Genomic DNA, 22,621 nt, shown 5'->3' with positions numbered 1-22,621 from the left:
GTAAAATGGGGATAATACTGACCTCCCTTGGAAAACGCTTTGAGAGCTGCTGATTAAAAGCATTACATAAGAGCTGGGCATTACTATTATTGGGAACTTATGAGGTCCTGGCCCTAACCCAAATTCCCTTTCTGCATGTAGGCAAGTCATGCAGCATCTCCGCCTCAGTTTCCTTGTACATAAGACCAGAATACACATCTCCCCTTCCTGAGGATCGAGGTCTCTAAAGCTCTCTTCTTATGCTCTCCGTATGTTTGTATTTTGTGCCAAAACCAAGAGCTTTGTTCCCAGGGCTCACAAGACCAGATACCTAACCTGCCATGACCTGTGAACCCCAGCACTGGCTCTGGCCATGCTCAGTGTCCTACCAAAGGAGTGTGCTGGGTATTTTAAGCTTGCTAAATGATTATGCAGAATTACTAACGGTCACCTTATTCTCAAAGTTGTACTTGCTGAGGTCTCTGGATTCAGTGGCTCTTCTATCTCCGTGAGTTAAGGCACCCTGGAAGAAGAGACAAAGCACACAGCTGCTCAGAAAGGCTGGGGAAGAGACTCACCGGGAAAAGCAACTGCATCCATAACGAAGCTCAGTGACCCCTGGTTACAGACTGACTCCTAAGGCGACCCCATGTTAGAGGGCTGTATCTGATCAGCCTCAACAGCAAGCACCAGGATTGGAGATTATCACAAGCCAGCTCTGGTGTCTGGAAAATGCCACTTTTCTTCCAGATATCTGAGGCATCATGTGCCACACGGCTGGCGTGTGAGACACGATGTTCAACCTAAACACACTGATTAGATTACACGCCACCTATATTTTCATATGTAGGTTTTTCCCTTAATTTGAGCAAATAGTCAGGGTGGGATGGTTTAAAAGCAGAGCAAGTTTCACCAGAAGTCGGTACATAGAAATACTACGGGAAGACAGCGAGGTGCTAGTATATTAACACTCAGAGATACTCATGGATTCATTAGAAATGATGAAACACTGAACTGAGGCAATGATAGCGTGTGGTCATTAAAGAGTCTGTTTCCTTCCTGGAAAAGAATGGGTGTTAACTCCTGCCTGTTGGGAAATTCCATCATCCCAATTTACATTCTACCTCCCTGAAATTCCACCATCCCAATTACGTAGAGTATTCTTCACTTCCTCTTCTGGAGGCTGTTAAACAGCTTCCTTGTTTCGCCGCAGAGGTGGCTGCACGTCAGCCCATGGTGACATAATCCCTCATCTGAGTTCTATTCGGGACCAGAGGTGACCCAGAAGCAGAGTCGCTCAGAAATATTCAGAGCCAGCCTGGGTTTTATTTCTAACCATCCTCCGGGGCACTTACGAGGCTCTCCAAGCGTTTCGCGACGATGGACGCGAACCTCCTCTCCCCCGCCAGCTCAGAGATAAGGAAGACGTACTCCGGAGCAGAGACCTGGTTCGATCGGTGTGTGCGACCTGGAGAGAGATGGGGGTGAATGACGTGGAAGCTGACACGATCATGGGAACAGCTGCTGAGAAGGAAGTGGGGAACACAGACAAACAAGACAGCTTCCCTTAGGGCACCTATCGGCTTTGAAACCAAACCCAACGCTTCTCTTCTGGGGAAGGAGGACATAGTTTCTCGCATCGGCTTTGTGCTGCCAGTTCTTCCCACCTGGCACTGCCAGAGCAAGGCTGCTGCCCTGACCTCTCCAGGATCACAGCAGGGTGGCCAGTCACAAAAATCACTCGAGTTTTAAAATGCAGCCGTTCATTCATATCCTCTACTGCTCTTGTGATGAGAGGCTGCTTCACCCCAGGCACAGAGCATGGTCGGGTGCCATGCTAGCTTCACACACACACACAGCTCTGCCGATGCATCCCAATCCTTGGTGCACCATGAGCTGACACTCCAGTCCAGCCCTTCACTTCCCCCTACACAGGAGCAGCACCCCGAGTTATTCCAGTTTGGAGCCTTTCAAAGGTTCTTTGGCATTGACAAGTGTCCCCTAGGCACCAAGATGAGACCCAGAACAGGATCTGGGGGGCACCAGCCCAGTGCTCTGCTCCCACAGATAAGCTACCCCTCCTCTTTATCAACTACACCCCACCCCCTCCCCTGAAGGGAAGTTGATCACAGCTGCCTCATGCCTGGCCTGGTCCTGGTAGGCTGCATGAGCCCCATGTTTCTGGGGTCAGCCCTTTGTGCCACTGAACACAACTGGGCTCCCTGCGGCTCCAGAACAAGGCCAGGCGGGTGCTTCGTTTGCAGGGCTGAACTACACCCCGTAGCCAATGAGCAGAAGGAGAAAGTGACTGAGAATGTTCGGCGCTCACCAAACTGCTGTATGGCTCGGTCTGCACTCCAGGGCAGTTCCAGTGTCATGTGGACCCGGCGCTTCTGGTTCCTCACCCGCCTGTCTGCTTGGAGAGAGATCCCTGAGCTGGAGGCCTCGGAGATTATTGCTACGAGCTGAGAGAGACACAGCAGGAGTGAGGAGGCGCAATGGTATTCCCAGAGATCTGGGAGAACGGCTACATGGAAAGCATTCAGGGGCAGGCCCAGAGAAATCCCAGGATACAGTCCGTCCTGATCCACAGAAGGCCCCCTGCCTCCATGTCACTTCCCAGCAGGTCAAGCTGGCACAATTCATATTCGTTTTATGGGCCTGAGGGGTTGGCACAGCTGTCTAGTGCTCTGCCCTACTCATGAGAGATCCATATCCTTGGCCTCCATCCTAGGTGTTCAGCAGGGTGTTCAGAGCCTGGGGCAGGCAATCCCACAGGACACTCTGCAGTGCCCCCTCTGGCTACTGCAAGAGCAGCATTTCTAGCTTCTACAGAAACGCCCAACTCTCCTCTGGAAAGCGAATGGTCAAGTGCCAGGCTTCCGGGTGAAGCGCAAAGGGACTGACGGAGACAGGCACACACATCTGGGGCAAGGCAGTGACTGCAAGGTCCCATCATGCGTCTGGGGTAGCCGCCCATAGGCACCCACGGGGAAAAACTGGTGGGTGCTCTGCACCTACCGGCAGCTCCCCGCCCCGCCCCCAGCTCACCTCCGCCTCCTCCCCTGAGCACGCCGCGGCTCCGCTTCTCCCCCCTCCCTCCCAGTGCTTCCCACCACAAAACAGCTGATTCGCGGCAGCAAGCGCTGGGAGGGAGGGGGGAGGAGAGGGAACGAGGCGGGGCCAGGGCGGGGATTTGGGGAAGGGGTCCAATAGGAGCAGGGAGGGGGTGGAGTTGGGGTGGGGACTTTGGGGAAGGGGTTGGGATGGCCGGGGGCGAGCACCCACCGGCGCCTGCGCAGCCACCCACAAGCGCACTGTGCCAATCCATAGCTTCTCCAGTGTGCAGCTGCAGGGGCCTCTGGTTCAGAGCCTCACTCACCTTTTCCCCACTCATAAAACGCTCCTTCTCCTTCAGGTTGACGTGGTCTATGGAGAGGCCCTGCTCAGCCCGGGACTCATACATGATGGAGCCGTCAGGTCTGCTCACCACCCGGCCTTTCCGGCCAGTCATCTACATGGCCCGCCAGGGAAGAAAGAGGTCGTTAATGAGAGACAGACAGACAGACAGACAGAGTGGGGGCGCAAGGGTGAAATGGAGCACTTGGGAAGTAAATGTTACAGCAGACACATGGGCAGGGGTCTATACTGGCCAGACCTGGAGCAATAAACTGCTTCCGAAGGGAATTTTTGCCCTGGAGACTATTTTTCACAATTAGGGAAACTGCGGCAGTGAAGTAACTAGTCCAGGAGCACAGTAAATAAGTAGTAGGGAGTCCCAGCCAGTCCTGGTTGGAAAGAAGGGGGTTACACCCCAGGGCCTGAACGGGAGGAAAATATTGCAAAAAGCATAAAGGGGGGGGATCCCTCAGAGAGCTCCTCCTACCCCACCATCACACACTGGACAGGCACTGTCGGGAACTAGGGCCATGTCTACATGTCCCAAGGCAGCTGCATTGCTGTAAGATCTCCCGTGGAGCCGCCCTGTGCCGACAGGGGAGAGCTCTCCCGCTGACCACCTTCAACGAGCGGAGTAGCTGTCGGCAGGAGAGCTGTGGACACCAGCGCTTCTGTCGGTGAAACCGATGTCGCTCCCGGGGGTGGTTTTTTCACACCCGAGCGACCTAAGTGTTGCCGATGTAAGTAGTAGCGTAGTCATGGCCTTAGTCCGCAGGAGCTGCCATGTTAGCCAGCGGCTGCCCGCTCAGCTGTGAACCACAGAGCCCCGATGTGCCCGTGGGGCTGGGAGCACAGCTCAACCTCTCCAAGGGCTGGCCTTACGGCACCCTCTAGTGGTTACAGCCACGAACAGCCGGCTGAGCTGCTGAGCCCAACGCCAGGCGACCATAATACGACATACCTCTGCCACGTACTCTGGGCCCCCAAAGTGATTAATCAGCTCATCCAAGGTATTGAGAGGTAGCTCTTTTCCCAGTGCTTTTACTTTTGATAGGAGGTCCTGTTTCATTCTCTCCACGTGTTCTAGCACTCCCGGGCCATGCACGTCCTTCTGGGACCCTGGCAAGTGCAAAATGCCTGCAATGTTGAAAGGCAGGTGCTTAGAGTCCAGCCAGGGGATGGCAAAGAACACAGCAGCCACAGAGCCTGGGACCGGTGTGAAGAACCACCATAGAACGACCCAGACTGAGGCTCAAGAGAGGAGGGGTCTGATTGAGAGAGTAAGGACTGATCTCTCATGCAGGCTGGTATTCCACACTCCACCCCACCCCCCAACTCTGACCACAACTAGGTATAAATCAGCTACAAGCCAATCGTTCTATTATACAAATGTCAGTTTGCTTTTAACACGGGCGTGGGGGCTCCCCCACTTGGGCAGTGCAGGATAGCCAAGCAAGTCTGCGTTAGCCTGGAACAACATGGAAGGGAGGAAGTCTGCAGGTACTATTTCCTCAACCTCCCTAAAGAGACACAAGGATCGGCTCTGAGCTGGTGGGTGCGACAGCCGGCCAATCCCTGCCAAGGCCACTCCCAACACATAACAGGACCCTCACTGTCCCTGGGGAGACACCATGAAAGGTGCCTGTATCAGATTTCCAGCGCCGCTGTCCCACGTGGGATGCTAAGCAAAGCCAGGGTCACATCCTTTCGGAATGTAATTCTGCACATGTACGAGACCAGGAAAAGCCCGGACCCTTGTCCCCTGACCTCCCCCAGATGCCTGGCTTGTCCCTGGCCTGGGAAGGGATTAACTCCAGCTCACCAGCCTGGCTCACCTCTGTCTTCGGATGCAAAGCCATTGTAGGTGTGTTCGACAAAGATGACGTCGTCGTTGTCGAACAGGGACTCCGGGGAGGAGTTGAAGTCGCTGTCCAGCCCCACCTCCGAATCAGTGCTGCTGTCGTCGCTGATCTTGATCACGCCCGCCATGTCGTACATGCCTTTCAGGGCCTTCGCACAGCGGCCTTTCTGCTTCCCTGTGAGGGAGAGCGAGCCACATCAGCGGGGGAGAAGGGGGCCCGCGGAGCAGGTCAGCACAGAGCAGCAAGCACTGGCTCAGAGAATGGAGGAGAGGTCACAGGGGAGCTAAGGTTGCCCCAAGCGAAAGGCAGATCAGAGAGAGAGGCAGACGTTTGGGCATGGGGGAAAAAGAGAGAGAGGAAGAATGAGCCAGTCTTTTACCAGGGCTGAAGATGGCCACATGGCAATGTGCAAACTGCACCTTGCTCTCACCTGGTCATGTGTTAGCAAAGCAGAATTGCAGCTACTTTCCTCTTCTCCCCTTGTGGGGAAAGAACCCACAGGCTTAGCTATCTAAAGGAAAATCTTTAGGCAAAGAGAGGGGCTGGTGCATTGGTGGTTCAGGAAGGAAAACCAGTCGCATCAGGACTGAATTCCCAGCACAGTGAGAAATGCCCCAGCCATGCAAGACGTTACCAATCCGTTGGTCTCAGCTGGGAGGGAACCCCAGCAGTTGGTGCCCACGCAGCAGTTTGCCTGGGCAATCTCTGTAAATCAGCCTTTACCACTCTCTCCTCTTCCCCCTTTTGCCATATCCCACTTCCCGCGTCACCATGGGCATGAGAGCTAGGGTCCAACCTGCTTGCAAAGGAACCCAGCACAGAGGGAACACAGGTGGTACAGGAGACAGTTCTTACCTGCAGCCGCAGCTAGGAATAGGGTAGATAACTGAGGTATTTTCCAGGGCACCTGCCACCCTATATGTAAGGGGCAGAGGAGAAAAACCCCTTGCTGCAAGAAGGCCTCAGATGTGCAGCTGAGAGTCTAGCAAAATCTGCCTGTCAGTCTAGCAGTCTGCATCGCAGGGAGAAAGGGCCTGGCTACTGGGCAATCCCAGGGGCTAGGAAGTGATTTGGTGGAAGGGAGGTGAGTTGTGGGGGGGAAAGATGACATGGAGAGCTGTAACTAGCGACATGCCTAGGGTGAGAGACTGTAGCAAGGGATCTAAGGGAGGGCAAACCCAAACCAAGGCAAAGCATGAAGTGGGGAAGGGAAAAGGAGACGAAAAGGCTGAGTAGCTGGGGCGAGGCGGAAAGGCAGGAGGTCAGACGTTGGGCGGTGGAAGGCGGTCTTACGTTTTCTTTTAATGCCAGTTCCTTTTTCTCTCTTTCTTTTGGTTGAAGGAAAGTGCTTCTGAATTAGTGATAGAAAGACGCCTCTGAAAGTAAGATGCAAAATTTATTCTAGCTACCAGGAGTAGGAACATCTACTGGTTATAATGTATCAATGGGTATTTAAGAGATCGACATATTTAATAGGAAAATGGGCTAAACCAAGCATTCTCTAACTGTTAGTGAGTCTGAACAATTATCGATTAGTACAGCTTGGATCTGAGGAATCACGGCAACTCGAATGGAGAGGAGGAGGCTGCATTTCAGCAGAGCGTTCTGATGGCAAACTGCGCGAGTGAAACAAGAAAGCCTGGCTCGCTCCAGCAGGATCTCAGCCTTACGGTATGGACACGGAGTGAATGCTGTGGTGAGAAATGCTCTCTGCTTTAGACTGCCTGCTACTCCTGCTGAACGGAGCTGTTGCAATATAAACACAAAATGCCACGGGCATCGCGCTGCCATGGGACAGGCCAAAACAGCACAAACGCCAGAGTAACTGTGAGCAAGGTTTAAGTGTGACGCTCTCTATGTTTGGAAGTTGTTACTGCAAAATCCAGTATGTTCCAACATCCAACATCTTCTCTGGGTGTTGTGTGGGCTAGCAGTTCCAACCCTGTGCCGTGTAACTGACCTGCCTGAAATGGTGGAGACTCTGGGTCACGGCTGTCTAACGAACGTGCTTTGATTAACCTAAAGCTGAACTACTTGCCCGCAAGGTAAAGGCCAGTGACAAAACATGAACACGCTGTGGGTCTAGGTGGATGGAAAAATCAGAAGAGGTGGAAATCAAATGGATGCTTTTGCGGGCTGTACTGAAAACGAAAGAGTAAATGCTTCAATGCTGGCTGGACTGGGAGGGACTGGGCCCATGTGCAATGAGGAGGCAGCGCTGAATGAGCTTGGGCTGAAACAAATGTTGAAAGCAACAGCTGAGAGGTATGGGCATGATTCCCACCTGCTGAGAGACGGGGTATTTGGGGAATAGAGGAGGGGCTCTCAGACCAGAGTGGGAGTTAAACAAGAGCTATTATGCGGTACTGGAAAGGCCCTTTGCCCTCAGTGCCGGACTGGCTCTGGGTACAGAGCTGAGACCCAGAGAAGGCTGAGAGTCACTTTGCTTCCTTCAAGCCAGGATTCAGGTTCTGAGTCTCCTTGCCATGAAATCCAGCTTGCCATTCTTCTGACCATCTGTGTTTTCTCCTTCTCCTCCACTGGGATCCCCATTAACAAAGTTTTATAGACTCCCCTGCACAAACAGGAAGCAGTCCTTCCCTCCTTGTTTTGTCAGCAACTGCTCCATTGCAAACACACTCCCCTAAGAACACCCCCCTCCCCACTGCTGAAGGGCTTCAGAACCAGGAAGTTGCCATCGGACACTGTGAAGCAGGCACATTAGGAGATGGTACTGCCCAGCAAGTAAACACCTGCCCTGCAGGAGGGGACAGAGCTGGCCAGCACAAGTGGTCACTAACAGCACCACCTTTGAACAAGGAGTCAGAAGGGACCACTATGATCCTCTACTACAGTGGTTCTCAAACGTTTGTACTGGTGACCCCTTTCACATAGCAAGTCTCTGAGTGCGACCCTCCTTATAAATTAAAAACACTTTTTTATATATTTAACACCATTATAAATCCTGGAGGCAAAGCGGGGTTTGGGGTGGAGGCTGACAGCTCGCGATCCCCCATGTAATAACCTCGCGACCCCCTGAGGGGTCCCGACCCCCAGCTCTACTACGACCTCTTCTGGCCTGTGTTAGGCAGATCTCAAGTCAGAAATCAACTTAGCTGTTGGAGCCTGACTTGCTTCAATTCTACAGCAGTTAACAAGCGAATATTCGCTCTGGGGGAGTGGGATCGTATCTGGACCGGTGCCCCTGGCGTGGCATAGGCCAAAACTGAGATACCCTAGAAGAGCAGGGATGCTTGGCGCTTCAATAGCTCACACCAAGTCTAGCTTGCTCCAGTTGTTTTCATCAGCAATAAAAACTGATGCAAACAAATATAATCTAATAGCAGCCCTGCTGATTGCACAGGCCCTAAGGAAACGTAACTCACCTGGGTCTTATCCCAGTCAGGCAGCTTGGCTTCCTGTCACCTGATGTGCAGGGGCAGCTGGGTTCATGGAATAGGGGATCATCTTCAAAAGCACCTAAGTGAGTTAGGTGCCTAGTCTCATTGAAAGCCAAGGATTTAGGCTCCTACGGTGCCCAGGATACTTTGGAAAATGGGACTCGGTGCTTTTTAAGATGTTCCTCATCGTCCACAGCTGACTGTGCACTGGGTACAGTCAGCTCTCAGATTAACTGATGTAGAAATACATAAATCAAACCACCACAAACTAGTGCATTACTGGGATAAGGCAATCTAATGCTATGTTCTGCTTTGGACGGATGCTGAAAGACGACATTCTTGAAACCAGGATTTTTGGTGGGACAAAAAGAGATAGTCCAAAATCCAGGGGTGCCATCTCACCTTACAGCATGTTTGTAAGATCTCAAAATCTGTGTCTGAATCAGATTATCTTGCTCACTTATTTTTAATCCTGTACCTTTAAAAATATTTTTCCTCTTTTCACAGTTTTGAGGGTTGCATTTTACAGAGTGGGTGAGATGGAAGTTCCCACAGAAATGCGTGTGCACCTGTTGTGACCACGCAAACCTGCATCTGGGTGCACAAATCAGGCTATTGCACATCTGGCTGTCCTCGTGTGCACGCAATTACTAAAGCTGCATGTGGAAAGAGCAGGAAAGGCCATTGCACTCAGATTTCAAGGCTCTTAGCACATAAAGTCACTTTTGGACACACAGTGTCTTAAACCAGTGTCCTCTGTATGTGACGCTCATTTAGGATTCGAGGAATTGCGTTCACAGGACCACAAAGTGCAGGCAGCCCTGGTACAGAGCCCGCTTCACTGTGCCTTTGAGCCGCCCAGGATTCCTGCCCTTCAAAGCACAAGGGGGTTAAACTCACTCTGCAGCGGAGACAAAACAGTTTAGGTGCCCGTCATTCTCGTCCAAGACCTCCCTGGTGCGAGCTTCGCCAGTGGACTGGAGCCCGATGACAATACACTGGGGAGAAATCAGAAGGGCAGCATGGCCGTGTGTTAGCGAGATGAGGTCATGCTACATTTTGCTGGGCAGCAACACTCTCAGCAAACCATTATCAGCTCCAGAAGAGATTACGTTTCACGGTTTGCCAGCACCTTCCACATCCAACCCCAACTCCTCCCAGATACACACAGTAATATCTTGGCCCTAAACCTGGGCTCCTGCTGAAGACTCTGTCTCTCAGTGCCTGAGGTTATACATGCAGCCACGATGTTAAGAAACATCGTTATGATGCTTTATTCTCACAACTAACTGATTTCCCCAGCCTCTCTCTCTGCCCAGTCAAATGAACGCAATGCCAAGTGTATTTAACCATGCAGAGCTAGAGAATCCAGGACATCTTTCAACGCTAACTCGACTCAGAATGCTGTTTCATGTACGTTGGCTCATGTTTACCATAAAACAGTGCCAAGCAACATCAACATTCATTCTGAACTATGGGAAATTAAACACTTGAAATCCTGGTTTCACCTACGGAGGCTAGACTCCTTTAGGTCAAGGATATAAGAAGATATATGCTGCCTTTTCACTGCACACAATCACAGACTAGTGTCCAAGTGCATGAAAATACCCTCATTCCAGTCTTTTACCGCACCCTCCTCAGTTTGTACAGAGGTTGTGTTCTGTACAACGCACGTCTGGGCCTCAACATTCAAAGTGGTTTTATTCTGCAGAATGACAACAGGCGTCAAAAGATGACTATCACCGGCGATGATTCACCTGAATGCCCACGTGAGACCTTGAGGGATGCATAACAGATGTCGTTGGACTAACGCTTACTGACCCTTTGCACCTGGTTTCTAATACCGTACCTTGTCCTTTGCCAGCTCCTCCTTGGCAAGCTCAACGAGGCGTCGGACTTTAGCAGCAATGCAGAGATATTTGAAGAAGCGCTGATGAGCTGACCAGAACTGACCCCACAAGGACTTTCGAGACTCCAAGCCAATATAGTCAGCCGCTTGCTGGAACACCACCATTGCCTCTGCCCACTGAAAGCACACACAAGAGGGCCAGGTTAATACTCTAGTCCCTAACTCATGTCACCGTAACACATAAGGTTGTTAAGACGATCAGGGCTTTGAATATCAAATTTATTTTCCCTATTTATGCTCTTTCTTTACTTGTGCTTCATTTAGCTAGGACAATGGAGAGACCGGTCAATTTCCACCTTCTTCCTCAGCCCAACGCTGCAATGTCTGGGTTGCAAACACTGCAAGGGAATTGTTAAATCCAAGCAAAGGCCGTTTACGATGACGTGAAAAAAGCAGCAGCAGCAGCCACTGAAATATTTCTTTAAATTTTATAAGCTAACACCACCCATTCTTTTTAAAGAAATCAAACCTAACTTTTGGGTTGCAGCTATTCTGATGTCCCCCTTATAGCCTCCCATGTGCTGATTAAGGAGTATGATTAAACTCTGTTCTGCATCTCTACAGCGCCTAGCACAAAGTGATCCTGGCCCATGACTTCAGCTCTTAGGTGCTACCACAATACAAACGATAATTAATACCAATGAGACTCTACCAGTATGCAGCACTTAACGTTTGAAACGCACTAGAAAGTTGTTCAAAAATCATAGAGTAAAAAATAAAGAGTCATCCGTTCTCACCCATCTGAAGACCTGGTCGTGTACGTGTACACACACACACACAAGCAGACGCCTCTCCCCCGCCCCATCCCGAACTTACATACAACCCCACCAGAAAATCAATCCACCCCAACGAGTCCTCTGTCACAATGTCAACTGAGCTGATCAAATGACTGAATGAGCCCCATGCTCTTGTTAATGAAGCAGGAGGCAGTAGTTAAATGGACTCAACTTCTTGAGTAAAATATTCCTCTTCACAACCCCCCCGCTCTCCCTCCAAAAAGCCCAAAACCAAAACACAGGATTAGACAGTAGCTCTCTGGGGAGGAATGTGGGATGCTGGGGATCTACAGAGAAACACTAACTCACCAGCTGCGCTGCTTTGTTGTAGACAAGCTCGTACTGCCGATCCAGTGGGATTTCCTCTATCTTGAAAGTGACTCCAGAGAAACTGAGCTGCCTGGCAATGTACATTCCACTCACTTTCATGTCCATAGCCACGATTTCCATTGCACCAACACCCCTACGCAGAAAAGGAGGAAGGGGGAGGAAAGAGAGACAGCCAGTTACGAAATCCCTTTTCCCTGCACAGTTGCAGCATGGAGTAGGCTTGTCTGGAGATTCAGAACCTCTTGGAGGTTTTGCTTGGGCATCTTGCTTAAGTTGTCTTCAAATCATAATAGAATGGACCGCACAATCCTGGCATTCATAGCAGGCCTTTATCCCCATTTCACAGGTGGGTGAGTCCCTTCACCTTTCTGTTTTCCCACACCCTACTGAGTCTGTGACAGAACCAGAACCAGTGTCAGGTGGCCTGACTGTAAATCCCCTCTGCTACCATTACACTGCATTGCTTTCCTCACTGCCTGGCCTAATAAAAAATCATTTTTCCTTTTATTCTGCAGAGATATTAGCAGTTACTGTGGCATTTAACACCCGTCATGAAATAGGGACAAAGCATTCGCTGTAAGATTTGTGGGATGGCTTGGAATGTATTAGCCAGATACATTGCATATCACAAGGGAGCTGAAACGACACAGCCAGTAAACTACTGGTTCAAAGCCAGTGGTTTTTCCCCAACCCAAATGAAGGCTGTTGCCAAATACAGGATTAGTGGAAGGGGAAACCAGAAAGATCTCCCATGACCTACCTCTTTTCAATTGCATGGAGGAATTCATCAAATGCTCTGAAGGGGGTTCCCTCCCCCCAGATCCCTAGCCGGCTCATGTAAATCATGTTTTTTGGCTCAGAGGCACCTGTATGAATAGAATGTGCTGTTAGCAAAGACACAGCTATAAATAGTTTTGCCTCAGGCAACCTCTTCAAGTGACGGGCAGCAGGCCTCAGGTGAACCCTCACTCTGGAGAGCTTAGAAACATATGTAAGCATTTTAAAGAGGAGAGTTATTCCTCACACTTCCACAGTGCCTTTCAGCAGAGGCTTCAGGGAGCTTTACAAACACTAAGCCTCACAATACACCCATCAGATCAGCATTACTATACAGATGAATAAACAGGCAGAGGGAAGTTAAAGTGACCTGCCCAAAGATCACATGGCAGATCAGTGGCAGAGTTGGGAACAGAATCTAGCGGTAATGTCCTTTGCGTTAAGATGAAACACGGGATTAGAGCATCTGATACTTCATCACACCCTCTAGGAGCGTCCATTTCTGCTGTTTAAAATTGAATTTTACAACATGTGTTTTTTGATCAGCCCCATAGCAGTTAACCTGAGCTATGGACATCTTCCCCATGGGGAGGACTGGAGCACTGGGCTGCTTCTGCAGGTTTACACCTGGGGTCTTGGGAATCACATGGTACAGACTCTCACCTGTGGCACTGGCATAGACGACCCTCGCTCGAGGCAGTTTGTTCTGAAGGTCCAACACTGCTTTGCCCATTTTAGTGGAGCTGGCATTTTTGGCTTTGTGGCATTCATCAAACACAATCTGCAAGGGAATGTCAGTCAAGGAGAAAGGACGCGTAGTCTGCTGTGGGAATACAAATAAATACTAATGCTGATAATGGTTGGGGGAAGAGAGAAAAATACGATCCGTGTCCCTCCAGCGGAACTGAACCACCATCAAACATTCAGCGTGTGGCCCAGCTCCACGAAGCCTTGTACTCCACTCTCCCCGGGCCCCGGCTTTCCAAAGTCTGTGGTAAATCTCCACCCTGTTATTTCCTATTGAATGATGCCCCACTACCCAAACACATGCCAAGGGGGATGAAAGCTGAAAATGCTTGTTACTCCCAAATATACCCCTGACTCTCCCCGAGCTCACCCGCTGGCACTCTCACCGGTGGGATTTTCAAATGGGCCTCAGTAACACAAATTCTAGTGACTTTTAATGGGAACTGTACTCCTAAATCACTTCGATTTTTCTGAAACGCCCACCCGTTCCACAGCTACACTGTTTTCTGGAGAACTGAGGGCTTTTTTTTATTTTTTTCCCCCCTCCTTACACCAATGGAACATCCACCACAAGCCCCAAGCTGATATCAGTGCTCTTTGTTCACTTTGGAAGCACAATTACAAGCATGTTGCTATTTCTCTAGGATACAACTCCGTCGAAGTTCTCCCTGCACCAGTCCAAAATCTGCTTTAATCGCGTCCTGTGCTGTCCGCCTGCCTGGCTTTCACCAATCAGAGCAGAATAAGTGGCAAATAGGACTCCTTCTGAGGTAGCTGTGTCACCATATTTAATCTACAGGGGGAAGGAAAAAGAAAGGGGACACTTACAATGCTATTTATAGCTCATTTTATTCCATCCCCTGTCCAAACCCAAAACTGGTGAAGGCAGATGACTTTTTAATGTGACGATACAGGGCGTACACATCTGCTTTACATAAGCAATTGCCACATCACAGAGCCCATATGGGAAGAGAGTGAGGAAGAAAGCCTGCTAATAACTGACTTCTTTAATGCTAGTATTTGGCCCAGAGATGCTATGATGTTGGGGACTTTAAATTCCTAGATCTATCCCTCCAATCGTCAGCATGTGCGCACAGCCGCATGCATTTTAATGAAGAGTGGAAACTTTACTTGGGCTTCAATTTCTTGGCTGACCGAAGTCACCTAATTCTTTTTAATCAACGGCGTAGAATGCTTAACATGTTTTTATTTTAAACATCCTCTCCTCTGGTTTGTTTCCTTTTTTAGAGATGGCTTCCTATTTGACTGAAGGGGAGATTATTGTTTAGCTTCCAGGATCATTAGACTTCATCTGTAACTAAGTTAATTATAGGAAGGAAAAAGATAGCTCTCAATTTGAAGAAAGTGCTATTCAGAGCCCTTTAGATTTTGAGGACACAGTGGGCTCAACGGACTAATGGCCTGATTTAAGAGGTTCTGACCACACGCACGTCCCACTGATTTCAATGGGAATTGTGGGTGCTCGACCCCTCTGAAAATCAGGCCACAAGCGTTCTGAGAAACTAGCAGGCAGCTTGACAGGTTCAGGCTGGCTGTGAATGAGCTGGAGACTAGAACAGGGGTATGGAAGATCTTGCTGAACAATTACTACTTAGCACTGGCAGTTTCCTTTAAGCAGCAATTTAATTTTCATGCCTGCTTGACACTGACCCTTAAAAGGAGACGGTTAAGAGATGCACTAACTCAGCTGGATTGAAATTAGATGAATGTTTAGAGGATCCACAGCACTGCATGCTTGGCAGCCCCTACAGGGAGAAAACTTGGATTTGTATGTCCCTCTTCCCCAACAAGATCAGAAAATGGCAGGCCCGCCGACAGGGGTCGGGGGCCTGGGCAATTTAAAAGGGCCCGAGGGCCCCCGACCACTGCAGCGGCAGCTGGGAGCCCTGAGCCCTTTTAAATTGCCCGGGTGGGCAAGCAGGACAGGCTCCTAGGTGCACGTGGGGTGGTACTGGTGGCGGCGAAGGCAGCCGGGCAGGCATGTGGAAGCCCTGGCCATGCCAGAAGAGCACGCTCAGCAGCGCAGCTGGCAGCTCACTAGGCACCAGCCAGTGCAGGCGGCAGCAGCTCACTGGGCACCAGCCATGCAGATCACATCCGTGCAGGCTGGGGGCCCATTGACTGTTCTGCCCTGGGGCCCGGAATTGCTGAATAACAAGATCTTAACAATACAGCTGTACCAGGTCCAACATTCGCCATCACAAAACCACTCCAGGAACAATGAACATGATGCACGTGCCAGGTGGCCCTGCCACTAGAGGTTGCACTTGCGTTGAGCCACTGCTTAGTACTGCTGCAGAAATCAAAGTTCCCAAAGCCGCTACATCCTTGTGATGCAACACAGGAGCATCACAAGTATGTAACTATGGCAGGAGAGTCTACAGCGGAAATAGCACAGGGCAAGGACGGTAACAATACCCAGGCCACTGATTGCTATTGTCTGTAGCATGAACACGACACAAAGGCAAGGACAGATGAGTCCCATGCTTTGCTTAGGACCATTTCACCTACCAGCTGCCAGTAGTAGGCTTCCCCTCTCCCCCACCAAAAAAAGGTCTTGAATTCTCCTCCATACCTTGTTTAAAGCATGCACAGGAATGTTGGGGGCATCAATGTCCTTCAGGTCTCTTTCAGCATCATACTTGAGATCATTGGAGACGCTGAACCTAAAAGAAAGCAGAGGAGCTGGTTGTCTTGAGGAGGAGCCAGCCTGTGTAGAATTTAGTGCACATGCAAATATGAGATCAATAGTTCTGGCTACAGACTCTGGAGGTGAAGCAAAACTTCCTATGATGCTTCCATGAACACAAGATACTACAGCAGCATCAAATCCTGAACAGGGACTGCCATTTGTGACAAGATGTGCAGGGATCCTGCAGTACAAACTCCTCTGTTAGGGGCTTGATTCTGCACCACACACGGCCAAGGATATCTCCCCTCAACTTCAAAGGAAGCAGGAACAGGCTCTAGTGTCCTCTCCACTTGGTACGTGATTTGCCTCTCCAAAGTATTGTACTAACAATGATTAAACCTCACATCTCCCCTGCAGCGTAAATATTTTCGGCAGACAGGCACAGAGAGGTGGAAATGACTTGCCCAAGGCCACAGAGTGAGTCAGCTACAAAGCTGGCACTCAGGAATTCCTGCCGCCTGGCCTTAAATTAACTCTCCAAGCTCTTACAGTAAAGAAGGGAAACTTACCACAGAGATTTCTTCCTGCCCTTCAGATAATTTTCAAAGATGATCCCGGCAACTGTCCTGCCCTTTCCAACCCCAGCACCATCCCCAATGAGGAACCCAGCTCGCTGCCCGTTGGGTAGTAAAACTTCATGTTGCTGCAAATTCAAAACCAGAATTAGGAATTAACCCTGATTCGCCCTTTGCTAGCGCCTTTCATCTGAGGGGCTCGGAGCACCTCACCATTTAACCCTCACAGCTCCCACGGAGGCAGGTCTTGCACACGTCTCAAAGTAAACTGAAGCTTGGAGAGTTAAGTGACAACACAGTGGCAGAGCAGGGAATAGGTTCCCAAGGCCTGATAGTCAGAAGTTCTGAGCACCCACAATTCCAACTGAAGTCAATGGGAGCTGAGGGCACTTGGCACCTTTGAAAATCAGGTCCCATGAGTCTTCATTCCCAGTCCCCTTGCTTTAGACAACACGCCCTTATACAAGGCATTTAAAATCTGTGTCCAAATCCAATGCTTCCAAGTTCTATTTCCTATGCAAGAGGCTATTTGGAAACTCAGCTGAACAAGTTATTTAAGAATGGCACAGTGTATTTTTATTATCTACCCATGAAAGAGAGCTGAGCAAGGTGGATCTGGCGTACCTGGCAGGCATAAACAATGGCCTCCAGCTGTAGTGCAGAGAGTAACCCGTCGTCAGCAATTGAGCTCGGAAGGGACAGGGTATAGGTAATGTCAGGCGGGGGAACACTGGAGAGAGTGCTTGTTTCAACCACGCGGTCCGGGTGCTGCTTCCCAATCTTAGCTGGAAGGGAGACACAGGAAACAGTCAAATAACTGATGTTTGCACGTCTATGGAGCATTTCATCCAAGGACCTCAAAGCACTTCACAACACCTGAGTGCTAAGTGTTATCCCCATCTTCCAGGTGACTTCTCCAAGGCCGGTCAGCCAGGAGCACAGTTGGGAATAGAACAAAAAGGTCCTGATTATATGTTTCTTCTAAACACTGCACTTTGCTCCCTTTAGCAAAAGGATTCCTGGGAATTCCCAATATCACCAGCCCCTTTTTTCAGGGGCAAATGGAGATTGCTGAAAATCTCCTCAGCCCCACCCTCAGTAAAAAGCAACGGCCAGGTCTGCTGTTAAACCAGGGAGATCACAGAGAGTGGAACAGCATACGGGCTCAGGTAAGCCGGCCTGCAAAGCTTAGCTACAAAAATGTGCATGTCGGGGGCTGCAATGCAGTGCCACTGTCCTCCGCTGCGGAAAACAGAGACTATTAGGCCGAGCAGCAAGGCTCCACAATCAGCTTCCCACGTCTGACAGCGAGGCAAAATGAAAAGGCTGCCACGCAACTCACACTTCGAAGGTACATAATCTGCATAGGTCTCCGTGTGCCCCAACTCCTCCGTTTCTTCCTCATCGCCTTCGTCATCCTCCTCCACCGGAGTCTGCGACTGAAATTACACATGATGTTGATTGAATATTAATATCCCACAGAGCTTTGGACATGTGGTATTAGGTACATGCCAAGTACCATCATTTAAACCCTCCCATCCCAAGCCCACAAACTTCCCCCTCAACTTCAACTCGTCTCATTGATACAACAGAGCAGCACAGGGCAAACTGACTGAGGGGGCCTCTCCCATGTGGTCCAGTAAGTGTATTGCAAGCCACCTTTACAGCCCAGTCCATACTGTACTAGGGAGCAGTGATAAGAGCAGTTTCTAAGACAGTTTGGCTGGCCAGCGTGAGCAGGCCCCAACTGTGCTCTAACTTGAGCTACACAAGGGATCGAAACCAGTTTAGAACACAGCCTGGTCTCACCTACCGTGGGTGCCAAACCACATAATTTTAAACCAGAATAGCCTTTAAATACTGTTAGCTAATGTGGTTTAGAGCTCAGTTGTAGAGGAAGCAGATATCACTCCCTCAAATCAGTGAAGTTCCAATGAGGGAAATGTAAGACTCTGTGGGGGAAGGACGGTGGCTAGAGAAACATCTGACTGATTCTTAAATCATGGCTTTTCCAGGGGAGACCTTTAGCCAGATCCTTTTTTTTCATATCTGGGTAAGTGCCTCGTGCCTGTTCCCGCAGAGTCAGATGCTCTTCCTCACCTGATAGCTTATGAGGAGTGGGGTGTTTGGGGGATGGTCTTCCAAACTTTCTAAGCCTGTGAACGGTCTGCTGGGAGAGAACAGCTGGAACAGAAAACACACATCTGAGAAAGCAGCTTTAATACTCATCCATCCAAACCAACAGTGACAGGTCATGAAAGGAAAGCACAAAAACAATCCACTTTTGTCCTGTGCCCAGGACTGAGGTACTTATGTATTACAGTGGCTTGATTTGCTCTGCATCCCTCTTCCAAGTTGTGTGTCACACACACGCTGGAGAACTAGCCAAGATGGGTATTTTCCCATGAAGAGTGAGAATGTTTTGTGTGTGCAGGCAGACATAGTGAGACGTGTGCTTCCTTCCATGATGTGAATGTGCCTGCAAGATGGCAGTCTTTCCTACAACATCGTAACAGCAGCATGTGTGTTAAAACGGGTCATCCTGAAACGTCACGTTTGCCCTCAAACAGTGAGCTCCTCAGGGCATAGTCTTGTCTTCATTTATTCACCCGCCTTCCACTCGTTAATGAATTACGTGTACAAATCCTGCCACTTTCAGAGGAATGGTGTTCTCAAGGGCACTATGAGTTCTCTCTGCAGTGGGAATGATTAAGATTGATCTGCATTCATGAACAGAAGGCTGTTTTCCTATCTGTCTTGGAAGCAGCTCTGTAGAAACCTGCTGCACCACTCCCGAAACATTGTGGTTTAAGACTCTAAAGTGGTGCTGCAGGTTTTCTCGGCGCTTCCTGCTCATTGGCATCAGTGGCTTCATTCTGCACTGGGGAACTCAACCAGGAACGCTGGGAGTCATCAATGAATGGGATCATACTGCCGTACGGGATAGCTGGAGATCTCTGGATGAAAAGTGCTACGTCAGAGCTCATTATTGTCATAACATCTGCAGGCACCAGACCACAACTAATAAAGAGGGCTCCCAAGACACTTCCAGCTGGGAATACACAATTGATGAGAACCTTTTTCTGGCTCTTCACTACCAAAATCATACTGGAATTTCCTGAAAGGAAGAACAAAGTCAAGCCAGCAAATCAGGGAGTCTAAAAGTAATCAACTGCTCCATAAGCAACATTGCTTCCAATTTACAGCCAGAGACGGGTGCCAAACCTATACAGACAGACACCTTCCAAAGGCAGAAGTGAGCCATTGGAAGGCCATAAGCAAACGCTCTGTAATTGTTTACTAAGAAAGAAAGCAAGAAGGCAAGCAAGAAAGAAAGAAATTGTCCTTCATTACTGGAAGTCTGAGTCAGATTTACCAGAAAGAAGCTGGCAGAGATGTTTCCAGTGCCAACAAAGCTGGAGAGGGGTACAAAAGTTTCTACTCAGGCACTAGAAAAGACTCAGATCTCCTCATTCCATTGGAATGGAAGGGCAGAGTAGCCTCAGCTCTGACAAGGAAAGATGATTCTTTATTGCAAAGATAACCCAGATCTCTCCTTGACTCATGGCATCTTCAACGTATAAGCTCAGATATACCAATATGGCTGCTGCGCACAGCTCTCACTGGTGCCCCTAGATCTTCATCTCTGGTGGCACAGTGTCCTAAAGAAAGTGGTGGACGTCTCACTGCTTGGGCATTTAATAATAACTGGTAGAGGTATTAGAAAATGTACGCCCGGGAACAATCCTGCAGCCATAAGGAGTTGGACTGGATGATCTAATAGGCCAGTTCCAACTTTAATTTCTACAATTCCTCCCCTTCTCTCTTCTGATCCACCCACTAGTTTACTCCTCGCTGTAACATACATTCCATGTAGGAGAACACTGTGTAAAAGATGTACACTCCACATATAAGAACAGAGGGAAGAATGCAGGAGAGATGCTCACTTTATAAAGCAACTGACAATTGCATAATTGAATCTTCATTTTATTCAATTTTTTCCCTCCTTACCTTATTTTATTTCCCTTTTGTGTCTGTCTCATTAATACTACAATAGAAAATGAAATTGTCAGTTGACTCCTCTCTGTATAAATATTACTCCTCTGGATCTGGGTGGGAGGAAGGTTCTCAGTTTTTAAAAAGTGCCTTGAATGATCAGCATTACTAAAATGCATTGACAGGTCAAGAAAACTCCAGCTGCAGGCTTCAAAGGGTTAATCTTTGCTTTACTGATTCGAAGAACTCAAGGGGTTCTTTTGAAATGCTTGTGAGAAATCATATTAGATTGCAGTGAGTATTTTAAAATGAGTATTTAAGACATTTCACAATCCCTGTACAAATTATGCAACTATGTTTTGTCTGCAGAATGCCTAAGATATTTTGCGGGGTGGTTTTCCTTCCCACTGTCCCTCTTCCTGAAATGATAAAACAGAACTAACGTGTTGTTATAAACGCCTCTTCCCCCTATTAGTTGTAACACCTCATCCGGGATGGGCAAAGAAGACCTGTCATGGAGTCCATCTATTCCCTTCTCAGGGGTGTAGTCAACCACATTCTGAATGGAGGCTGTATATACAGCATATGGGATCAGAGTTTATCAGTGAGGCTTAGAAATGAAGAGTCTAATTGTGAAGTGTTTCCCAAATGTTCTTCCTCTCACACTCAGTAGGCACCCTCCCCCACTAAAAGGCAACAGATGTAAAACTGAAAAAAGGAAATGCTCTTTACTTAACCTATCATTCGCATGTGAAACTTACTGCCACATGACATCATTGACGCAGACAGCTTAGTAAGATTTTAAAGAGGATTAAATACAATGAGAGATTCTACTGCTATGTCAATATGATAAAAAATAAAAGGTCAAACCCTCATGTTTCAGGGCATAAACTAACTACTAACTGATAGGGGTTAGGAAGAAGGTTACCCTATAGGGAGCTTATTCCAGAACTGTCTACCAGGCATCTTCTTGCACCTTTCTCTGAAGCATCTGGTCCTAGTCACCGTCAGAGATAGGACCCTGGACTAGCAGGACCAGCAATGCAATTCCCATAAGCGGAGTGCATGCAGGAGCCTGGGACATGTCAAAGGAGGATGCTGGCTGATACTGCCTCACTAGCCTTCACTTGTAAAAACTTCCAAAGTTAACACATCAGACTTTACGAGCTTTGAATTTAGACAATAAAATTGACAAGTGTCCTAACAATGTTTCATGGCTCTATCTTGTTTCTAAGGAAACAGATATTTGATCAACCAAAATGGAATAAAATCACCATATCAGAACTGATTAGGATCATGTCAGGCTGAGTCATTCCTGACATCACACAACTGATAGTTCATTTTTATACTGCAGCTGTGTAAAAGCAGTATATGGCTATGCAAAAGCAAAAACATCTGCAATCTTATGGAATCTTAATATTATTGTGGTATGAATGAATACACAGGGGGAGATTATTCACATGACGTTTATCTTGCAACAATCATACAAGCAGTGAAATAATCTCACATTATCATGTGCTGAATGTTAAAATTAAATCTTTCGCCTCATGATCTTGCAATACATCGCTCGCTTGTCTTCTTTAATATAATGAAAATTGTGTACTGAAAATTCAGATAAAAAAACTCTACCACTCAGTGCTCTCTATCAGGTGGTCTATTTTGCCAGTACACTGCGAATTATAGCCACCTATGCAAAAATGAAACTGAAATCCTGGTGCCGCATGTACTAAATTAACTCATTCCGTGAGGAAATGCTGGGAACACTTGATAAAAAAAACCTCAGAATGCAGAGAGCAAAGATAAAACAATGTTCAAAACAACTAGTTATTTTTTCCACAAGGAAGTCACTGACAAATGGAACTCCCCTGAGCTAATTGTCCTGTTATGAACCCAATCAGTGTGAAGGAAGGTGATGGCTCAGGGTGGTCATTTTAATTGGCAGACAGGAAGATATAAATGGCAGCATCCAACAGTAACAGTGGCTACTGTTCTGACAAAGTGAGTTAGTTTCACACACCCACAAAACATTACCCATTTCTCTTGCTTTCTTTGTGCTGCTCAGCATATTATTATTGTATATCTTGTACAAATACAACTGAAGACTTTTCGCATGTCAAATCCTGAACTCAGTTTGTATGTTTAGAAAACACACACTTGAATGAGCTACATTCTTAACAGCGTTTTAAGCTTCCACGTTCAAAAAATAAATGAAAAAAT

At 48.4% G+C, this 22,621-nt stretch overlaps 1 protein-coding gene across 9 annotated transcripts in view; it reads right to left on the bottom strand.

The window, feature by feature from the left end:
* Positions 1–22,621, bottom strand: part of SBNO2 (strawberry notch homolog 2) — a 128,716-nt gene that overhangs the window by 11,168 nt on the left and 94,927 nt on the right. For 8 of the 9 annotated variants that reach the window (XM_044998616.1, XM_044998615.1, XM_044998618.1 and 5 more), the window contains 18 exons: positions 18,509–18,592; positions 17,751–17,847; positions 17,033–17,193; positions 16,403–16,536; positions 15,777–15,867; positions 13,830–13,973; positions 13,097–13,214; positions 12,417–12,522; positions 11,636–11,789; positions 10,491–10,667; positions 9,542–9,639; positions 6,534–6,616; positions 5,214–5,414; positions 4,340–4,515; positions 3,362–3,493; positions 2,309–2,444; positions 1,335–1,447; positions 431–502 (listed from right to left, as the gene is read on the bottom strand). In XM_044998616.1, the coding sequence (XP_044854551.1) occupies positions 431–502; positions 1,335–1,447; positions 2,309–2,444; positions 3,362–3,493; positions 4,340–4,515; positions 5,214–5,414; positions 6,534–6,616; positions 9,542–9,639; positions 10,491–10,667; positions 11,636–11,789; positions 12,417–12,522; positions 13,097–13,214; positions 13,830–13,973; positions 15,777–15,867; positions 16,403–16,536; positions 17,033–17,193; positions 17,751–17,847; positions 18,509–18,592 (2,277 nt within the window). The remainder of the gene's footprint in view (positions 1–430; positions 503–1,334; positions 1,448–2,308; positions 2,445–3,361; positions 3,494–4,339; positions 4,516–5,213; positions 5,415–6,533; positions 6,617–9,541; positions 9,640–10,490; positions 10,668–11,635; positions 11,790–12,416; positions 12,523–13,096; positions 13,215–13,829; positions 13,974–15,776; positions 15,868–16,402; positions 16,537–17,032; positions 17,194–17,750; positions 17,848–18,508; positions 18,593–22,621) is intronic. The other variant, XM_044998622.1, reaches the window with a different exon arrangement.

This window comes from Mauremys mutica, chromosome 24 (assembly GCF_020497125.1).
Source record: "Mauremys mutica isolate MM-2020 ecotype Southern chromosome 24, ASM2049712v1, whole genome shotgun sequence".
Lineage (NCBI taxonomy): Eukaryota > Metazoa > Chordata > Testudines > Geoemydidae > Mauremys > Mauremys mutica.
Note: the sequence above shows the minus strand (reverse complement) of the source record. Positions and strands in the feature narration are given on the sequence as shown.